Source organism: Triticum aestivum, chromosome 2D, assembly GCF_018294505.1.
Source record: "Triticum aestivum cultivar Chinese Spring chromosome 2D, IWGSC CS RefSeq v2.1, whole genome shotgun sequence".
Lineage (NCBI taxonomy): Eukaryota > Viridiplantae > Streptophyta > Magnoliopsida > Poales > Poaceae > Triticum > Triticum aestivum.
The window spans coordinates 475,944,070-475,965,213 of record NC_057799.1 but is presented as its reverse complement, the minus strand read 5'-3'; the positions used below and the strand labels follow the sequence as shown (position 1 = coordinate 475,965,213).

Below are 21,144 nucleotides of genomic sequence, written 5' to 3'. Positions count from 1 at the left end.
GGCCCCTTCCGGACAGCAGGCGCGGGCGATCTCACCCCATCCTCGAGTCATGAAGACGCCGTCCGGGAGGACGACCTCAACCTATGCTTCCGTAGCTTGGCTACAGCACCCGGCGTGTTGCAGCCACAGCCCTGCGGGCCCCCTCGGCGGTATCTCTTCTGCAAAGAACCGCGGGAACCGGATCCACGTGCGCAGCGGCATCACCGCCCACACCACAAACTCGCGCGTCGTGCCTTCGGCATGGGTACGCGAGCCGGGTGGCCGCGCAGCCACCGCTTGTCCACCTCTGCGGCCCTGGCCCTCGCGGCGCTGGACGCTGCCCCCGTGCGCAGGGCTCTGCGCACGGGCGTACATGGGGATCGGGAAGCCCGGCGGAGGCTGCTCATACCAAGGTCGCGTCACCTCAGGCCCCCGGTGATGTCGCAAGAGCGGCTGAGCCTTTTCTTTGGCGGGAGAGGCCCGAGCTCCTCCCGACGGGTTTTTCCCTTCCCCGCCGCGGAAAACCTCCTTATCGACGCCATGGACGCTTCGGCGAGACAGCGAGACAAGAAGGAACAAGAAGGAGCAAGCAGCGAGAAGACGGAGATGAGCAGGGGGCTCCGCCCCTCCCTCCATTTATAGCCAGAGGGAGGCCAACTGCCGGCCTCCACGATCTCCAGTAATGATGATCTTTTTGCATGCAGCAGGCTATTATCAAGTCGAACGGTTGCCGAGGCAGCGTGGGGAAGCGAAGACGCCCACGTCCCATCAAGCGCCACGTGTCGACCAGGACCGCAGGCAGCTGGGGCCCGCGACGCTTCGCCTTGAAGCCAAGTCCGAGCGTGCCTTGGGCCCGGGGGCTACTGTCGGCGTTCTGGGAACTGAGTTACCTAGACTTGCCTGCCTGCGGCCCACAGCGTGGCTCCATCCACGGCTTGGTACGACCCTTCTTCAGCATCAACAATGCAAGACCCTCGCGAGGGGCCAAGCCTCGCTAGGCAGACGACGCCAAGACCTCCAGAAGGAGTGGCCTCCCTAGGCTGGCTCCTGAGGAGCGGAGTTTCCTATGCAAGCCCTCACCTCGTGAGGTTCAGATGACGCAAGCCATGACGACCAAGGCCAGGCGGGCGCCAGCGGGCGCAGTACAACAGGTTTCCTCTTTGGTGCTAAAGAGGCAAGCGCAGGCGCGGAGTCCCGAGGAACCAGCCAAAGGTTTCCATTTCCGTGCTACAAGACCAAGACCGCCAGGACGGCAGGACGGAGGTCATCGCCGAGCCCACCACGACGTCACGACCAGCGGCTTTGCAGGCGAAGACCACTTTTCGTCAGGATAAGATGTACTAGTTGTCTCCCGTCGAATTTGGCCACTGTGGGATCCCTTCCCGCCTACATTTTGGGGGAAGAGGACCAATGCCACTATAAGTATAGCCTAGCCACCATCATAGGGGGGACGGATCATTCAGACCATCCACTCCCTCACCAGCTCACCCAAGCACAAGAACACACCTCATGAGGTTGTTCTCCCTTTGTACCAATTCATCCTCAGCCCACCTCGAGGCTAATCCACCACAAAGCAGGAGTAGGGTATTACACCGCAAGGTGGCCCGAACCTGGGTAAACTGTTGTGTCCCTTTCCATTTCAGTTCGTCGAGTTCGGCCGTGAGATCGATGGGTTGGCACACTGGGGAGGTTGAGTTCTTCGCACACACCCCAGAGTTCGAATCTATCTTGGGTCTGCGGATCCCTGAATCCGACAATCACCATCAAATTCATCAGCCGAAATGAAAAAGATTTTTTTACCTTGTTGGCATTTCCTTGAGCACTTGGCGATCGCGGCCCTTTTTCCCGGCTGCGGCGGCCGGGCACGCTGGAGCAGTGGTTGTAAGGGTGGCTGGAGACACTACACGAGGCATCAGGCGTGGACGGAGGGCCGGAGCGGCCTTCTCCTTCTTCTTCGCGGCCGCCTCAGCGAGGGCTGACGCCCCGATCGTCGGTTTCCTAGCTCTCTTACCGTTGGTGGGAGGGCGATCGACCGTCGTCGGAGAGGCAGTGGCCACCCCGACGGCCTTCATCGCGGTTGAAGCCGGTGCTTGTGGCCGGTGGAGATTTTTCATCCCCAACCTCTTTTTCGGTGTGCACGGTGGCGCACGGGTGGTTTCCGATGGTGACAAGCCGGCAGGATGGCGGAAGATGATATGCCGACTCAGGCCTCCTTTGGTTTGTAGGAATCTTGTAGGAATTTTATAGGATAGGATTTTCAAAGAAAAAATTCCTATGAAGCCCTTTGGATTTTCAAAGGCTGCTCCGTCCACCGTGTGTGTTTTTACACGGTGGCTTGTGCTCGCTCCTTGCTTAATCATGCTGTCGCGCCGGGCGCTTACGCCCGCAGCGGCCGCGTGCGCGCGATCGGGGTGCAAACCGACGGACACCAGATGCGCGCGTGCCGCCGTGCTCCACGTTACGGCACAGGCTTACGGTTACGGGCACCGCACCGTGTCGGCCGGAGGAGGGGTCGGGAGGGAGGGATGGGCTCGTGACGGGCACGGACACGCTGGTGCCACCGGCCGGCATAGGATGCCCGACCGACGGGGGTTTATTAGCGGGAGAGAGGAGCCTTGATAGATCTCTGCGCGCGATGGCCCTGACACTCCGCATGTGGCGCTGCCCTGGGGCTACGGCTACGGCGCATGCATTCCTTCTTTTTTACGTGCCCGGGTTTGGCATCGTCTCCCTTTTCTTCCCCCCCGATTCATCGTGTAGTAAACATAGAACAAAAGATTAGTACTACTACCAGTAGTACAAGTTAGAAAATGAAAAAAGAAAATGACACGATCGGTGTGCGCTAGTCAACGGTAGGCGTTTGAGCAGGAGCACGGCGTACGACACCACTGCTGTAAACAGGGGCGTAAACTGGACGGCCGTCCCCGGCCTCATCATCATCATCATCGCCAGGTAATAGGCGCTGAGCGAGCGCCGAGGACACGCACGCCGCCCGCCCGAATGGGACGCCCCCGCCTCCGCAGGGACTAGCCCGCTTCCCCGAAACGGCACGAGCGGCCGCCCTTCGACTCGTGTCGCGGCGGGTGACAGACGGGTCCCATCCCATGCCATGGCGGCCGGATTTTAACCTCCCCTTCCAAAAGGCCAAGGGGGAGTACGACCGTCGACCGGCCCGACAGTAAACAGTAACCGGTGGTGGTAAACCACAACAAGGACAGCAACGACGACGCACGCGGGAGAGGGGTGGGGGTGGGGGGAGAGGCATCGCCCCGCAATAACGACGACGACGGCCTCGGCACCAACCACCACCGAGGCAGACGCAGACGAGAAGGGGGGGCGAGGGCAGGCACGAACCTGTCGCGATTCCGCCGACGACCTCGCCCGCGCGGGCGGGCCTCCCCTCCCGCTGGAGCTGGATCTGACCCCTCGTCGCGTACCCGCGTGATTCTTCTCCCCCGCCGACCCCGAGCCCCAGCGATTCCTCCTCGCGGTGTTTGCCGAGGCGGTCAATGCGCGAGGGGAGATGAGCGGCGGCGAGGAGGAGGAGGACGAGGACGAGGAGGTGTTCTACGAGTCGCGGGACCGGGTCCTCTCCTCCTCCGGCTCCTCCACCTCCGCCTCGGACGACGATGACCACGCGCAGCAGCAGCAGCGACGCCGACGGGACGCCCACCCGCCTGCGGCGGCCGCGGCAACGGCGGCGCTCGACCTGTGGACGTCGCAGCCGGCGCCCGTGCAGGAGCGCCGCAGGAGGCTCCTCCAGACGATGGGGCTCGCCGGGGACCCCTCCCTCGCGCGCCTCGAGATGGGCCGATCGGTCTCCTACGACGGGCCCGTCCCCGTCCCCCCGCCCACGCTCTCGCCCATGCCCCGATCCAGATCGGACGGCGCCGTGCCAGCCTCCACCAAGCCGCCGAGAGGGGGCCGCACGTCGTCGGGCTCCTCCGAGGCCATGCCGGAGGACGAGGCGGACCCCAGGTGCCTAATCCGGAACCTCGACGACGGCACCGAGTTCGTCGTCAAGGAAGAGTTTGAGCTCCGCGAGGTCGGCACGGGCCGCCAGCTCACCCTGGAGCAGTTCCAGCTCTGCGTCGGCCGCTCCCCCATCGTGCAGGAGCTCATGCGCCGCCAGAACATTGCAAACCACGGCGCCTCCACTCCCATCCACAGGTCCAGCTCCGACTCCAGCAACGGCGCGGCCCGGCCCAGGCGCCGCATTAGCTGGCTTCGTACCATCCGCCACGTCGCTGGCTCTATGGTGGCCGGCTCCCGTGACCGCCGAAGCAGCGACGAGAAGGACGCGTCATCGGAGAAGGGCGGACGCCGGTCCAGCTCAGCCACGGATGACAGCCAGGATAGTGCCGGCGCCGTGCACCATGGCCCAGAGCGCATTAAGGTGCGGCTGTACGGCAAGTCGTACAAGGAGCTCAGTGGGCTGTTCATGAACCAGGAGGTACGGGCGCACGACGGGTCTATCTGGAGTATCAAGTTTAGCCCCGATGGGCGCTACCTTGCAAGTGCTGGGGTGGACTGTGTGATCCATGTCTGGGAAGTGTTGGAGTTTGAAAGGAGACGAGAGGAGAATGGGGTGTCTAATCCATTTGTTGCAGTGATGTGCAATGGTTCGCCAGAGCCGACATTGGCCTTGGCCACTGTGGATGGGAGCCATTGGGATAAGAAACTCCGGGCGAGGGTCTCGCAATGTCGGAAATCAAGTAGCTCAGACCGGTTGATGGTGCCAGAGCATGTGTTTGGACTGTCGGAAAAACCGGTCAAAACTTTTGAGGGGCATTCAGAGGATGTTCTTGATCTATGCTGGTCCAAGTCACAGGTATGATATGTTGCTTCTCATTCTAATATGCTGAACTTGTTTCGTGTTGACTACAATGTGAGCACTCAATTTAATCCCACGACCCAATTTCTGCCTAATTTAGAAAACTCTGTTGATTAGTTAGTCCTCAATAATTTCATTTTTATTCTTAGTAGTCTCTTAAAGGCAGAACTTGATAAGTACTGCATTGTTTGAGCAACCCCAAAGTTCTTTGCCATATTTGAGAGTCCAGCCATGCCAGACATTTAGAGTGTAGCTGACTGTAAATGATGAACTGACAGTTAGCAAATCAAATTGCAGTGGCTTAGAAACACAGGCCATATTGTATGCAAACTGATATCCTGTAGCTCTAAGCAATTCTTTGGAATCTGTTCTTCAAAAGGAAGGTTGTAATAATGCATAAAACCAACTGAACCCGCTATCTGTCTTAAAGAAAGGAATGTGTTCTCCAGGCTTGCAGTTTGCCTGTTCTGGTCATTATTTCTATCTTGGTACATGTAGCGGCAATTGAATCAAACAGTAAAGTTAGTGCCCAGACTGTAACATAAGCATTTCACACTGTAATGTTAGTAATTTCCCTTTCCTTTTATTTTTCGAAATTAACTAGATAACACGTGTTTCGAAATGTGATATGAAGTACTTTAATTCCAAGAGTGTTAACTACTGGACTTATCTTTATCATATTATCATGACACAAGCTTCTCAATTTAACCACATGATAGGTGGGAAGACTCATTTGCGTTTGAGTTCTCCAAAGGGATTAGATCTTAGAAATGTTGTATAAATTGAGATTGATTAGATACACAGAATGTTATGCTGGATGTTCGGAAAGATTGTTGTGCTTTCTCGAGAGCAAACGAAGTTAAGATTGTTGTGCCTAAAATTACAATGTTGGAAATATGTTGGATTAAGTCTTTTGCATTCATTGATGTAAAGCATGATATGAGGTTTTGCAAAATTTAGCCATCCACGGTATAATGTGCTGTGCCAGTATATTTGAGCCTTATTTTGGGACTACATTATTGCCGATTTTACCCCTTTTAGGCCAAGCTGGTTCTGGGTTTAAGTGAAGGTCAAATCCATTCTACTAGACTTGCATGAAATAGTATGGAGTTATGTACCCATATGATTAGGATGTCCCAGGTTTTAAATTTAATAGTAAACCAAATTCTATATTATCCCTTATTTGTCGAATGTTCTTGCCCATGGGCTAATAACTATGTTAGGCTTAAATATATCTTGGGACGTCAGGAAATCTCTAGCATTTTGCATAACATACATGTTATTACTCATGGAGTTTGAATTTTAGTTGCCGTTCAGTTATGATTTGTCTTACTGTCTAGAAACTAGGACCTGCACCTTGAAGTTTTCCGACATTTCTGATGTTCAGTATCATTCAAAAAGGTGATATGCATGATTATAGATTAGATGCATAAACATTGTTGGGTCCTCGTCGCAGGCAGCTATAAGCCAACAATTATACCTTACTGTGCTAGCTACATATCCAAACTTCACAATTTGCAATAGTGACTCCAGGAATGCGTCCAAACTATGGTTGCTAGTTGCTACCACTGTTTGAATCTTGTAACAATATTTATTATGATTCCGGTGTCTTCACAAAATTTCTTATCTTAAACTTCTTTTTCATGTGTGCAGTACTTGCTTTCGTCTTCAATGGACAAAACAGTAAAGTTATGGGACATGTCAAGTGTATCATGTTTGAAAACGTTCTCACACTGTGACTATGGTAAGATTTCGATTTAATTATCAGTTTAGCTCACACATGGAATGCCTCTCACTCTGTCAGCATTATCCTCAGTTTTCCTGTATTGCTTTGCTTTCCAGTGACATGCATCCAGTTCAACCCTGTCGATGATAGATACTTCATTAGTGGTTCTCTCGATGAAAAGGTCCGCATCTGGAGCATTCCAAAACGTGAAATTGTTGATTGGCATGATCTGCATGAAATGGTCACTGCTGCTTGCTATACCCCTGATGGACAGGTTTGTATACTTTCGACCTGAAATGTGTTCCGTTTGTTAAGTTCTAACACCAAGTTTCATTTTCCCTGAAGAGTGCGTTAGTTGGTTCCCACAAGGGCAGCTGTCATCTTTATGACACATCGGGTCTCTCTCTCTCCCCCCGCTCTGATGATTTATGACATTTTCAGGCTTATTTTTTTGTATGTATAGCTCTTACTTTTCCTTCAGAATTGACCCTTTGTGTGACCCTTGACCAGATAATAAGCTTATCCAAAAGAAACAAATTGACTTGCAAACTAAAAAGAAGAAGTCCCGCCAGAAGAAGATCACTGGATTTCAGGTGCTTACTTTTAATAACTTCCGAATCTGTTCTGACACCAGGCCATACAGATGATAATCTTCCTCTCTTACTGAATCATAGTTACTTGAACAGTTCCTTCCAGGCAGTTCTTCGAAGGTGCTCATCACATCTGCCGATTCACGGATCCGAGTTATTGATGATTTTGAACTAGTTCACAAATTTAAAGGTATCAAGGTCTTAACGAACATAGCTACTGTGTCATACCATATTGCTATTATCTTCAAGGTTTGGCCAGTAACCTTTTCGAGACACTGTTGCTTTAAAGTTTAGTTGTAGTTCTTGTCCTTGACCTGTTTAACCTATTTGCCACTATCACCTATCATTATATTTGCTGTATGAAAGTTCTGTTTAGAGTAGGGCTGCAGCTGTCAATCATGGTGTGGTAACCAGCTTATAAGCAATGCTATTTCTGCTGATTGATTGAATGTGAACGGTGGAGACCAGTTTCTGCTGTCATGTTCTTCCTTTCAGCAAAGCGCCAAAACTCGTCAGAATCCACTGTGTTGAGTTGATAGCTCGTAATGTCCAATTAGCATGTTAAAATACTCATCTCTTCCTTTTAGGACGGGATCTGCTATCCGTATGTTTTGTCGGTTGCTGATGCCCTGTTCCTTCACATTTCCAGGTTTCCGAAACACCAACAGCCAAATCTCAGCTTGCTACGCTGCAAGAGGCAGATACGTGATCTCAGCAAGCGAGAACTCCCATGTGTACGTGTGGAGAAACGACGACAGCCCTGAGCAAAGAAGCAGCAGCAGCAAGGGCGTCGTGTCTGTCGCAAACTCCTACGAGTACTTCTACTGCCGGGACGTGACGGTGGCCGCTGCCTTGCCATCCACGGCGGGGTCAGCGGCGACGTCCCGGACCAACTCCAGGAGGAAGCACCAGGAGCTGGATTGTGTGTCCGAGTATCCTCTGCCGCACGCAGGAGACGGAGATTCCTCTGATTTCCAGCGGCAGCAGAGCCGCAATGACCTAAGCAACGGTTCGAACCACAGCGGCGGTGACAGAGCGTCTGCGACCTGGCCCGAGGAGCTCATGACGCCGACGAAACAGAGCCCGCGGTCCAGCACCAGTCTCCCCGACGGTGACGGTGCCGGGCAGGCTCCAAGCCGGTCGGCCTGGGGCATGGCCATCGCCACGGCAGGCAGCGGGGGTCAAATCAGGATACTCCAGAATTTTGGGTTTCCCGTCAGAGTATAGTAGCAGCCCTGCTAGGGGGGTGGTGATTTTTGTGTGTAAATAGGTGGGAGATGCGGCTGGTTTGCTGTTAGCGGTCTTCGAGTTACGTGCGAATGCGATTGGGTTTGGCTGATGCGTGCTTACTCGACTAACGACGACGGCCTTGTTCGTTTGTACGCCTGCATGAGAGTGGATCCCCAGAGAGCGCCTGCCCCGGCTGGAGTGAAATCTCTCGCCACACCCATTTGTAGTAGCATCTGTTTTTCCACTCTTGTCCGCTCCGGCTCTCCGCTCAATTCTTTAGTTCCCTTGTGTGTGTGTGTGTGTGTGTGTGTGTGTGTGTTTACCCTGCCTGACATATTCTTGTAAGGAAAAGAAACCCTCAGGTGTATACATACATACAGATAGAAAAGCGAAAAATGAGTTTTCTTAGTGGTGGGTTCGTTATACAAGTGGCCTTCCAGGTCTTCTCATACGGGAGCTATGAAGAGAATAATAAAATCTCGAGTTCTGAAGCTTTTCGGCTGCAGGAATGTGTATGCTCTATTGTTCCACTGTGGGTTGCTTGGACTGATGGAATCCCTGCTACTAATTGCACCTGTACCTCTACCGTGCCGTGCGTTTTTGTTCACTCTATACCCACTCAACCATGACCGTCGAGAACTGCATCCGATCTCCCTCCAGTCCGACGGGACAGGGCCAGCACCGACATCGCTCGCGGCGATGAATGCGGCCACGGTAGCAACCTGCGATGTGATACTACTGACCTGACGCGCACCGAAAGGGACGACACCAGAACGCATGGTCGTCACACGACAAAGGACATGTCCGGTGACTTGCAATCAGACAGTGGAGTGTGGCCAATCAAAACAGTTAGGAATTGACGGTGCCACTTTCCAGATGCGTCGTCTGTTAGATTTAGGCCTACCCTCTATTCCTCCGCCTTATCGGTGGTGCCGCTCATAATGCGATTCGAGGCTAGAGGGTGGGACCTACTTATACTACTAATTCCAGTCTTGATCTGTATGCAGATAAGCTTCCAAGTTTAAACTAACTTGTTTCCAAATAGAGTCCAGATGCAATTAACAACCACAATATAATCGACCTTTAATTGAACACTATTTTGTTATGTCCCAGGACACACACATGTGAGTTGTGCGCCATAATTAATCTAACGACTAATTATGTAGATCATAGTCAAGGCTGTACTTGACCATCGATCTAGTTCCCTTCCAATTAATATTGTTCCCGGGTAATATTTCCAGTATAATAAACATGTATACCGTGTTCCAATATTAATTGACTAGCTTCCTCAAGCAAACGCCTAAGTGTGTAGTCCAGCAAGAATTAATTCCAACATTGTCTTAACAATGTCGACTAGCTTATAGATATTAATTCCATCAATAAGCAATTCCAACTATCAAAGATAATCATTCCATGCTCACACAAAGCATGTTTCCAGAATGAGGTTCATAAATAATTAACAAGCAATATTTGGATATAGTTGAAGGACACCAATTCCTACATCGTCTCCGTTGAATCTCTCGGTTTCTGATTTGCTATCCGCAACTCCGCAAACTTCAAGATCATGCTGGACGTATGTGTGTCATGCGATGGCTGCTGACACCACTGTGTGGCGGCGACGTGCCAACTAACCGGTCCATGGCCCACGGTTTAGTGCGAGTCTATGTCGACTGAGGTGGCCTCACTTGATGGGATCAAATGGTTTCGCCAACACCTTTATTTTTTATTTTTATTTTTTATTAGCAAAGAAAATAAGAGAAAATGGTTCTTCTAACAAATAAGAAAAAATAAGTGGAAATAGATCGATCCAGATAAAAGTGCTCAACATGGCTCACAATCCTCGTGGGACTTCTCAAGTCAAGAAACAAATGAACTTGCACATCACAGTGTTTCCAAATAAAATAATATAACCACATCTAGATAAAAATATAAGCATGAGTACATGTAAAAATGAAAGTCATGCAGCTGTGTAGGAAGAGTGCAGTGCACAATGTTGCCAAGCACGATCGAGGGTCACAATATATCAACACTAGAGCTTCACTTTTAATAAACAATATGAAAAAAAGTACATTTCGAGTAACACCTTATACCTCCCACATCGTGACAAAAGGGCAGTTCGAAGGTTGACAGGAAAAGATTTCATGCATTAATGCTTATTGAATTTGTGTGTCCAGGAAAACAGCGAATCAACTTGTTGTTTAGTTCAAGGATCTATTGCATCAAGTGCAACGATTTGAAACTCCTATTTTTAGGGAATCTTTTTTTTTGAACCGCCTAAATATTATGGATGGTCTTGCAAGCCACATACATAGACTCGAACACGAGCGTGGGCTAGAAACTTAACTCCACGATTGGAAGGTTGATGTTTACAAGGTGTTTGGTTAGACTTAACATTGACTTTTTAATTTTTAGTTAGAAGCCAAATAAGCACCCTTTAGTGCTTTTGGTTTTGTATCAAACACCTCCTTAATAGAACGCTAAGGGCATCTCCAACGCGGGGCTCTAGGATAAAAAAATCTTGCAGCCAGGTTGGCATCGGCACAAAAGGAGTCCAACGCGTAGGGTTTTTATTGCCACACAGAGCGTAATAGTTGTCGGTTCTAGAGTTTGCGCTTATGTTAGCATCTAGCATTGAAAGCGATATCACTTACAATGCATTTTAAATTTTTTGGTATTTATTTTAAGGGTCTGTTTAGGACACGTCTAGATGTGATATAGCTATGTGACATCTAAGCTGATATCCACTCTATTTGTGGTCTATTTTTGTTGTCCTAGTTTTTTTTGTTTCTTGTTGATGAATTATATATTTGTGAGAGTTTAGATGTGACATCCTTAAAAAATATCTAGATGTGGATTAGACAAACTGTTATTTTAAATTTACAAGCGTCTACATAAACACCAAGCTTTGTGAATGCTCTAAAACACCAGCAAATTTAGTAGGACTGCAACGATGTAGTGCTCAATGATTTTACCTATATCAGGAAAGAAGTGTAAACAACTGCTCAAAACGAGTATAATCATATAATTTGAATGATTTGGAGATTGCTCACCACGCGCGACAGATTATGCCAAGGCAGAATCAAGGGCGGTACAAGTAGCAAACCAACTAGTGGTTGGATGGTTAGGAAGGCAGATATCCCTAGCCCACCAGAATTCAAGTCCTAGAATTGACATTGGTGATCCTATTATTCCTGAATTTATTTCATGCTTCCGGCGATATTCGTTTAGTGGAGGAGACGTTTGTGTCGACGATGTGCCTGTGGTGACTTCGTAAAATCTCAAGATGCTATGCCGGCTTCTGTCTTTCGAAGATGCTCATAGGAATAAGGTGTGGCGTGCGCACGTTCATAGGGATGAGTGTATGCTCGTGTATGTAAGTGACTTCGATTGCTTTGTTAAAAAAAAGGAGAGAGCGATACAAGTAATAAAATAAATATCATGTTTGAAAACAACAGAGGAACTGGAATATCTTCCTACCTCCCCGCCTCTCTAAATACACGTGGCTTCGCTGGTCGTCTTCCCCATCATCCAGCCCGATCAAACGCCTAGGGTTTCCCCGACCCAACCGCCCGCCCACTGAGCCCACCCCCGAACTCGTCCGCCGCCGCCATTGCCGCGGATTCGCACGGGCTCCCCACCAAACCCGGCCGGAATCGGCCAAGAACGCGAACTCGAACGCGATTTGAAGCACACAAGCGCCATAAGACCGCCGCGATTCCCCCTCCTCTGCCCTCTTCTAATTTCCTCTGTTTTGGACCCGCGCGATAAGAACAGATCCGCCAGCGTGCAGCAGGGTCTATCAGACCAGTGCGCGCGCGCGTGCGTGTGGAAGGCGCACTGGCTCGGACTGAGTTCGGATTCGATTCGTGCGATCTGTTCTGTTGGTGCCGAGGACATGATCAAATCGATGGTGTATTTCGGGCACATCTCCATCGGGGAGGTGGAGCTGTGGCCCAAGGGGGAGACGAACGTGGCGGCGGCACCGTGGGTGCGGGAGATCCGGGTGGACCGCCTCTCCCCGCCCAGCGAGCGGTGCCTGCCGCTCGCCGTGCTGCACACTGTGTCCTCCGGCGCCCTCTGCTTCGTAATGGAGTCGAGGCCAAGCCCAGCAACAGCTGACGACGAGCCCCCGTCGTCGCTTGTTGCCATGCACACCGCTTGCCTCAGAGACAATAAGGTACTACATGAATCATCATTCCCAACAATCACAAGCCACAGAACAAATGAGTAGGAAGTAAAACCTTTTTTAACCTTACATCGACAAGTTCACCCCAACAAGGAGTATTAACTAGCAGTTTAGCACACCAAGTACCTTGTGAAAAACTTCCCCTGAAACATTTACTGCATTAATGAGTACTATGTAACTTGGGCATGAACAATTTTAAAGACTAGAAATATATTTAACCTGGCCTGGCATATGGCTAAGGTTTCTGGAGCTGTGTTCATATGTCACAGACTAATCAATCATATTCTTAGACTCTTGAACACAAAATGTTGCTTCTCAAGGCATACAACTGTTATGGACTTTGGACTTGACATTACTTGTTCCCAGCGGTTACTCACTGCAATTGAATGTGAACTCTGAACCGCTGAACTCCATGTACCGACAGAAATATTTGAGGAATGAGCGAAGTGTTGCTTAACAGCTTTGGGGTGTAGCACACTAATGTGCCTGGAATTCATCCGCTGGCCAGTGACTGGGACTTAATTTTTGTGAGAGTACAACTATATTAAGTACATCTTTTGCCCTTGTAGTTCACCATATCATAAATTTTAGTAGTAGTAACTTCGATCATTGCATTGCTATGAATATTCCTGTTTTAAGATTTTGATATAGGTAGTTTTGAGCCAATCCATGCCTCAATATCTGTAACAAATATCCTCTACTTCGCCTTTTTTTTTTGGTTATTACGCATCTTTGTACAGAGATGTGCTAAATGCCTTGGCATTCTCCTTGTATCTGGGTGTGGTTTTACAAATTTTCCTCTTTATTTCCTAATTAAACTGATGTTCTGTTTGTCTTATCTCCTTCCTATTGATTCTCTGTGTTTGCAGACAGCAGTTTTTCCACTTGGAGCAGAAGAAATCCATTTAGTTGCAATGAAACCCAAGAGTAACTTGCCCAACCACGCATGTTTTTGGGGCTATAAAGTACCATTAGGCCTGTATAATTCTTGCTTGAGTATGTTGAATCTTCGATGCCTTGGTATTGTGTTTGACCTTGATGAAACACTAATTGTTGCCAATACCACACGGTCTTTTGAAGACAGAATTGATGCACTCCAGAGAAAATTGAGTAAAGAGACTGATCCACAGCGTATTAGTGGTATGTTGGCAGAGATCAAGAGGTACCAAGAGGACAGGACTATGCTAAAGCAGTATATAGATGGTGATCAAGTTATTGATGGTGGGAAAATGTATAAAGTACAATCCGAGGTTGTTCCACCTTTAGCTGATAATCATCAACCTATGATCCGTCCTGTTATAAGGCTACAAGAGAAAAGTATTATATTGACACGTATAAATCCATCGGTATGTAGTTCATGACTTTTCTGTGGAAGCATATGATAGGCAAAAAAGCATGTCGTCTCTGTATTTTTATTAGGTCATTTTTAACATGCTCTGAACATACCACTATAATTTGGATTATTTTGTATGGTGTGTTCAGTTGAAGTTTACCGCCATAATTCAATCATTGTATCCTGTAGATTTTGCAAGTTGCCTGTTTCTTTTTCTGAAAAAAATTTGGCAACCTATTTGGTTACAGCATTCTTAGTTTGTTCATGCATTACACAGTGCAGAGCTTGAATCAAATTAAATGATGTCTTAGCCACAGCATTCATGGCAAGTTGCATGCATTTGATGTTGTGGATGACCAAGTGTCCTTTATTCTTGGGCCCGCTGATCTTTGTTTTGCTTATCATGGGTTTTGGTTCAACCATGTTTGCTTGTTGTTAGACTGTACAGTTTTTTTTCCATACCTTTTTCTGTTAGATAAGAGATACCAGTGTTCTGGTGCGGTTAAGGCCTGCTTGGGATGATCTTCGGAGCTACTTGATTGCAAGAGGTCGGAAACGTTTTGAGGTGTATGTGTGCACAATGGCTGAGAGGGACTATGCCTTGGAAATGTGGAGGTTGCTTGATCCTGATTCTAGACTGATAAACTCTGTTCAACTTCCTCACAGGCTTGTCTGTGTCAAATCTGGTGCGTATTAATATTCTTCCAGTTATTGCAACTACAAGACATGCATAGTTTGCTCATATAATCTTTTAATCAAGTTTGTCAATGAGTTAATCTCCTTACAGTGAATTTCCATGTTCATAATATTGTGGGATTTTCCATCCTTTTGAGGTTAATGCTAAATCTACTCATCCAGGCTTTAAAAAGTCATTGCTAAATGTGTTCCATGATGGATCTTGTCACCCTGGTATGGCTCTAGTGATTGATGACCGTTTGAAAGTTTGGGAGGAGAAGGACCAATGTCGAGTTCATGTTGTTCCTGCCTTCTCTCCGTATTACGCTCCGCAAGCAGAGGTAATGTCTATTTTGTATTGTATTCCAGCATAAGATTATCTTACAGTATTGTTTAAGAGGTCATCCTGTCTTTAACTTACACAGGCGAACTTCCCTATTCCAGTTCTTTGCGTTGCCAGAAATGTTGCATGCAATGTTAGGGGTAGCTTCTTCAAGTAAGAACATCTTGGCTATATGGTACCACAGAAACTTGTTTCCTGTTACATACACAGAAAACAATGTTGAGTTGTTTGCTGATGCAGAATTTTACGATCCAATTGACAGGGAATTCGATGAGGGTCTTCTACCATCGATCAGTGAAGTTCATTTTGACGATGAATTAGATCATGTTCCGTCTTCTCCTGATGTTGGAAATTATTTGATTTCAGAGGTAGACTTTGTGAAGGTGGATGCTTCAGATTGACTCCTTTTAACTACTGATGAGGAACAGTGTTTTTTTTCTTGTTAGGATGAGAATGCAGCAAGTTTGAATGTGAACAAAGATCCGATGGCTTTTGACGGTATGGCAGATGCAGAGGTTGAGAGGAGAATGAAGGTTTGCCCTTCACTTCCTTGTTCTGAATGTTTGTTATAAAAAGATGAACTGTGAAACAAGTGATATCCAAGAAACACGGTGATCATTATCCACTAATCTATTGTTTTGTAGTATATATGAATGCTCCAGCAATAGTAACCCCTAAATTAACTATATGCAGGAGTTCTTTTTTACTTAAAGTGAATGAGAGGGTTCATTGTTTATTAGCTTTGACCTTTGTTTATTTTGTTGAAACAACTAACTGGCAATGCTAAACCGTTGTTTATTAGCTTTGACCTTTGTTTATTTTGTTGAAACAACTAACTGGCAATGCTAAACCTATGTCTATGTCTTATGGTGTTGTAACAAAAATGTCAATGTAACGGAGGCCAATATCTTCACATTTCTTAGTAGCTATTACCTTTTTTAATGGTTTTTTTTAATTATCTCTCCTAGTTATGTGTATCTAAATTATTTTTCAGGAAGCAGTTTGCAGTGTGCAAGCTGCAGATCCAGTGACAACAAATGTTGACGTGATATCAGCAGCTGCTAACCAGCAATTTGCTACATCTTCATCTATTCCGTTAGCACCACCACTGGGCATGGTGCCTTTGAATAACGATCAAGGTCCTCAGCCTCCTTCAGTCAGCTGGTCTGATGCTCAATCTGGTATGGTGGATCCTTTGCAAGGTTCTCCAGCTAGAGAAGAGGGTGAGGTTCCTGAGTCTGAGTTAGATCCTGACACAAGGAGAAGGCTTCTGATATTACAGCATGGCCAAGACACAAGAGATCCCACACCACCCTTCGCTGCAGAACCTTCTGTACAAGCCTCAGTTCCTCCAGTGCAATCTCAGGGAAATTGGTTTCCTGTAGAGGATGAGATGGACCCAAGAAACTTAAATAGGACTTCAACGGACTTTCATGTAGAATCTGATGCTGTACATAGTGATAAAAGTCAACCACCACATCAACCATACTTCCCTGCTCGTGATAATCCTGTATTTTCCGATAGATTTAACCATCAGAACCAGAGATATTCTTCTCAGGTGAGTGTTCATCTATGCTGATTAAACTTTAGTTTATCTTTGTTCGTTAATTAGGTGATTCTAGATGATTTGGTGACAAATGCTTTGATTTATTCAGCTACCTCACAGTGAGGATCGTCAAATGCTTCAGAACCAGGCACCTACAACATATAGATCATTTTCTGGTATGTTTTGCTTTACGCCTTTATCTTTGATGTTTCTGATGTTCATTCAGGTTAGCAGCTGCCAATGTTCAGGAAATCGTTAACTGGTTACTGCTCGGTCGGCTGACAAGTAGGGGATTAATAGGTGAATCGACCAGCTAACTGATTTATCGGCCGATATTTTGAACAATGGCAGCTGCATAGGATAATGTATGGTCCTTTGTCCCCACCGAACCTAGAAGCTTAAGCTATTTAGGATATGATGTTATAATCGCCTATCTTGTACTATCCCTATAGAGTTGTATTTACTGTCATCTAAAATGAACATATCTAACTGTGTTTTTCATGTCTTATTTCCAAACTGTTCATTTAGCGTAGTCTTCTGTGGCTAGATGATGAACTAAGATGTTACTATATGCCAAGTAATTAAATATTTGTGCACCTTTTCATGGTCCAGTACTCCAGTATATGTAAACCCATCGGTGTGTATTTCCTTCCAGTTAACAAAGAGAATAATACTGATCACCTTTTACCTGTTTGGTGAGCCTATATACATGGTTGGTTGGGTGCTAATTCAGGGGCTTATCATAGAGCTGATCAAATAAAAAGTATAAATGATTGCCCTTTTCTGCAGACACTTCAACACAGATTATCTTGATCCATAACTCATTCTTGTTTGCTGCTTTGCTCAGTGCTGCTCCTGTTATCATGAAAAGCTTGCAATTTCATGAATGCCCCTCTTAAATTATTTGATTTGTGCTTTAGTCTATAGCAAGGTTTTTGAGTCGCGACTTGGCGAGTCGCCGCGAGCCCTGCGGCTCAGCGTATAGTCGACGAAAGTCGCTGTATAGTCGCCATAAGTCGCTGTATAGTCGCGAGTCGCCCTGATTTTTGGAAAACGACTTGGCGATTAGTCGGCGACTATACAGCGACTAATCAGCGACTCAAAAACCATGGTCTATAGTATCTGAAACTGTATCTGCAATGTGAAGGCGAGGATATGGCAACCCAGCGTTTTCATCCAGGTAACAGAAGCAGCCAAATGGAGTCAGGACGTCAATTTGTACAATACACAGAGACATCTGGTGCTGTATTGGAGGAGATTGCAGCGAAGTGTGGATTTAAGGTAGTTTTGATGCTACAGATCAGATATCATTGTAGTCTGTAAGTATTAGCTTACATATCTGCCTATCTGGTGTATTTCTTCACTTGTTTCTAGGTGGAGTACAGGTCAACTTTATGTGATACTACAGAGTTGCGATTCTCCATTCAGGTAAAACACAACTTATGCTGATTGAAAATGCCAATAACGTCATTTTGTTAATAAACCTCCATGCCAATGGATGATGGCATTTTTCTTTCTATTGGAAATTGTATAAAAGTTGCTATGGACGTCAGGATGTAATCTTGATAACATGAGTTACAGGATAGGCACTATTTAACACTCATTAACGTTTTGCCAACTATTTAAGTATTGTGCTGCATGGTCATTATTCCAATCTGCTTGCCGTTTGCACACTAGAACGTCATGTTTCTATATCCCTTATTTTCTGTGTTGATCTTTCAGATTTGGATTGTTGGAGAAAAAGTAGGCGAAGGAATGGGAAGAACAAGGAAAGAAGCTCAACGACAAGCTGCTAATATATCATTAAGAAATCTGGCAGGTGAGTTCATGCTGTACTCCCTAGTCTCTTGACTCCGGGTGAAAAATGACAAATATGCAAATAGATGGTTGACAATCAGTTGTTCAAGGGGCCTTTTTTAGTAACCGACTTCTGACATATCATCAACGTCTCAGAATTTTGGAACAAATTGTCACCCTGATTTATGACACTCGTGGCCTTTTTAACTATTAATCATCTGAAGCCGCTGAAACGTTTCTCTATTTGTTTTGCTTGTCCATAATTTCTCAATTTCTATTGTTTCTGACGGTCTGATCTATGCACACGTAGTTATTTCTATCCAGCATATAAAATATTTCATTATATTCGTTGAATGTAATGCTTGGTTTTGATCGATGAAATTTATCTGCAGATAAATTTCTGTCATTTGATCCAGATAAGATGACAGTTCCTATGGATGATGGTTTTAGTAGCAATCCAAACTCATTCAAATATACAGGGATTGATGGAGATAATATAGTACCAGTTGCAAGCACGTCGGATGGGTCTAGATATATGCACGAGAGAGTTGATAACTCAACCAAATCTGCTGGTTCTGTTGCTGCTCTTAAGGAGCTTGTAAGTAGCTGCTTTAATTGTCAACTTTTGAACAAGTGTGCCCTTTAACTCAGATATATCTTTTGATTTGTTGCAGTGTACAGCTGAGGGGTATAACTTAGTTTTCCAAGCTCAGCCATCTCCATTAGATAGTTTGACAAGGAAAGAAGTTCATGCTCAGGTTAGTACTTCATACTCATTAAGGGTACTTAACAAAAGCTAACTTCCATTAACTTCAAAAGCTACCACAAGTTGTCTGGTCTACATGTTGTTTATTACTGTATGGTAGTAGTATAACATCCCAAGAGCTGAATTGGATTTCCGTTGTATGTTGTTGTCAACTCGTCATTGGTGGATGTTCTCCCTTAAAAACATTTTGGTCTGATGGGTTAGCTATAAAACTTCATTAGGACCAACTTTCAGTAGTATTTTAGATCTATGCTTTCAATGTACCTTCTTATCGCTTGTCTTCGGCTTTTCAGATTGAAATAGGCGGGCAAATCCTGGGAAAAGGAGTTGGAGTAACATGGGAGGAAGCTAAGGTGCAGGTTGTAAGCTTACCCATGAGAAATATTTATTTTATTTCGTTACTTCGTCCTTCTTGGATTTCTGAAATCAACAAATAAACTCAGTGGTGCGGGCATGGGTGTCTATTTTTGTCATACATTGAGCAAAATGGAGGGCTCTTTCTCTTCACAACCTTCATTACCATCCTTTCTGGATGCAATATCTGATTGGTTTCCTAGGGTGTACAAAACCATTACTTTAAATTTTAAGAGTACACATGTTGTCTTCTTTTGATACAGGCAACTATAAGATTTGAATGGATATTTGTTGGACAAAGAGGGGTTTTCTGGATTATGGCAGTTAATTTGCAGTGTTTCTGAACCTGTTCTATTACATAATGCTGTGTTGTAGGCTGCTGATGGGGCTCTGGGAACTCTGAGATACATGCTTGGTCAACGTCCACAGAAACGGTCTGGATCTCCAAGGTGATTGTTGGTAGTTTCTTGTCTGTTGTAGATCTGTAACATTGAACATTTAGTATTGGTGTGATCTGAGAAAGTTCATTTGAAATGTGGTATCTCGGACTTTTTGCCATAGTACTATTAGGTTTTTATCTGAACAAGGGATACCTTCCGCCTTTTCATAGAAGCAGAACATAATACCAGGTTACAGCACATCTGGCACACAATATAGGAACCCCACACTGTTTAGATAGAAGTAGGCAGCTTACACAGTGAGGCTCGCTTTTTGGCTGTTTAAGTTAGATAATTAAAGAAACAGAAGTGACCATCCCTCTGAGATCAGATTGTAAACCCTTTATATAGGTGTTTGGAGGAAGTTTCATTACGTAGATTCCAGGCTAGTGGAAATGGTGCTTGTTTAATTAATTATATTTAGCTTGAAGGAAGCTGAGAGTTCATATATTCCCTCTACTGAGCTATGTGACACATGCTGTACTGTTCTAGCATTATAGTCAGTTTTATGCTTATGTTCTTCAGTTTAGGCAGTGGATGATGAAGTCAGGTGAGCTTAGCATAGCAATGACCAGAATAGTTTTTGCTCTTTCCGCAGGTCATTTGCATCCAATTATAATAAGCGCTACAAGCCAGATTTCCAGCCGATGGCACAAAGGATTCCTTCTGGCAGATATTCTAGGAATGACAGTCGTGTTCCCTGATTGTTGTGTCTGAATTCCGTGGGCACGATTCATCGGAAATTCAATGCAATCTGTGACCCCCGAAGAACTTCAGTAATTGCAAGTTTGAGCGAGATGGCTGTGAAGGCAAGAAATAACTGTACACGCCCGTAGGTCTTGTTTTCGGTTTCTGAGTCCCCCTTCTTGCCCCACTGTCGTTTCCGAGCTAACTCCCAGCAGCCGTGGCTTGAGGTTCCGCGTTGGAGATGCCCTAACTCCCAGCAGGTGCGGCTTGCATGGACTTGTTGCAATCTGTTGCCCAAGTGAGCCCGCTATGCTGTCATATGACTTCCCTCGGATCTGTTACCTGTGATTCCCCATCTGACAGCGGATCTTAGAGCAAGGATGGCAGTGCAACTGGTTAAGAGAGTTTTTCTTGTTGCATATCACGTTACCACTTACCACTGTGTTGCTCCTCCAATGGAAAGGGTTGAACTCGAGTTGGCAGCTGTTCTCCATTTTTTCCACTAGTGTATAGACTTGGAGGCGGAGCAATTTTTTTTCTCATTCAATTTTACGGTGCAGTGTTAATTGGTCGAGTCACTTCTGTAACTTGCATTACGAGATTTGCTTCTACCGGTGGCTGCTGTTTTTCAGGCTCTTGCAGCTGAGGCAGGGTGAAGTTA

The 21,144-nt window shown here is 46.3% G+C and overlaps 2 protein-coding genes across 7 annotated transcripts; both read left to right on the top strand.

Annotated features, from left to right (window-relative positions):
- Positions 1 to 3,130: 3,130 nt before the first annotated feature.
- On the top strand, positions 3,131 to 8,850 carry LOC123053930 (WD repeat-containing protein 44). Of its 2 annotated transcripts, none has more exons than XM_044477556.1 (7): positions 3,131 to 4,810; positions 6,467 to 6,557; positions 6,656 to 6,813; positions 6,885 to 6,936; positions 7,050 to 7,132; positions 7,214 to 7,319; positions 7,779 to 8,850. In XM_044477556.1, the coding sequence occupies exons 1-7, from the start codon at positions 3,503 to 3,505 to the stop codon at positions 8,354 to 8,356; spliced, it is 2,376 nt and encodes a 791-aa protein (XP_044333491.1). In that variant the 5' UTR covers positions 3,131 to 3,502; the 3' UTR covers positions 8,357 to 8,850. The 2 variants fall into 2 exon arrangements, with proteins under 2 accessions (XP_044333491.1, XP_044333492.1); XM_044477557.1 differs by having other exon boundaries at positions 3,144 to 4,810; positions 7,226 to 7,319.
- A 3,028-nt stretch (positions 8,851 to 11,878) lies between these two features.
- LOC123053928 (RNA polymerase II C-terminal domain phosphatase-like 1) lies at positions 11,879 to 21,144 on the top strand. 5 transcript variants are annotated; one of them, XM_044477554.1, is made up of 17 exons: positions 11,879 to 12,536; positions 13,415 to 13,891; positions 14,354 to 14,564; positions 14,737 to 14,894; positions 14,998 to 15,071; positions 15,159 to 15,264; positions 15,343 to 15,429; positions 15,891 to 16,454; positions 16,552 to 16,618; positions 17,623 to 17,723; positions 17,817 to 17,870; positions 18,165 to 18,261; positions 18,632 to 18,837; positions 18,914 to 18,997; positions 19,299 to 19,364; positions 19,735 to 19,808; positions 20,395 to 21,144. In XM_044477554.1, the coding sequence occupies exons 1-17, from the start codon at positions 12,255 to 12,257 to the stop codon at positions 20,498 to 20,500; spliced, it is 2,814 nt and encodes a 937-aa protein (XP_044333489.1). In that variant the 5' UTR covers positions 11,879 to 12,254; the 3' UTR covers positions 20,501 to 21,144. The 5 variants fall into 5 exon arrangements, with proteins under 5 accessions (XP_044333489.1, XP_044333488.1, XP_044333490.1 ...); XM_044477553.1 differs by having other exon boundaries at positions 11,880 to 12,536; positions 17,590 to 17,723; positions 19,299 to 19,358; XM_044477555.1 differs by having other exon boundaries at positions 11,880 to 12,536; positions 14,979 to 15,049.

What these genes read in the sequence shown, in the direction of transcription:
- LOC123053930 (XM_044477556.1), top strand. Translation starts at nt 3,503, where the DNA reads ATGAGCGGCGGCGAGGAGGAGGAGGACGAGGACGAGGAGGTGTTCTAC. An exon ending in TATGCTGGTCCAAGTCACAG is followed by an intron (nt 4,811 to 6,466) that starts GTATGATATGTT and finishes TCATGTGTGCAG; the next exon opens with TACTTGCTTTCGTCTTCAAT. An exon ending in AGAAGATCACTGGATTTCAG is followed by an intron (nt 7,133 to 7,213) that starts GTGCTTACTTTT and finishes ACTGAATCATAG; the next exon opens with TTACTTGAACAGTTCCTTCC.
- LOC123053928 (XM_044477551.1), top strand. Translation starts at nt 12,255, where the DNA reads ATGATCAAATCGATGGTGTATTTCGGGCACATCTCCATCGGGGAGGTG. An exon ending in ATTACGCTCCGCAAGCAGAG is followed by an intron (nt 14,895 to 14,997) that starts GTAATGTCTATT and finishes TCCCTATTCCAG; the next exon opens with TTCTTTGCGTTGCCAGAAAT. An exon ending in AAACGGTCTGGATCTCCAAG is followed by an intron (nt 19,809 to 20,394) that starts GTGATTGTTGGT and finishes CTCTTTCCGCAG; the next exon opens with GTCATTTGCATCCAATTATA.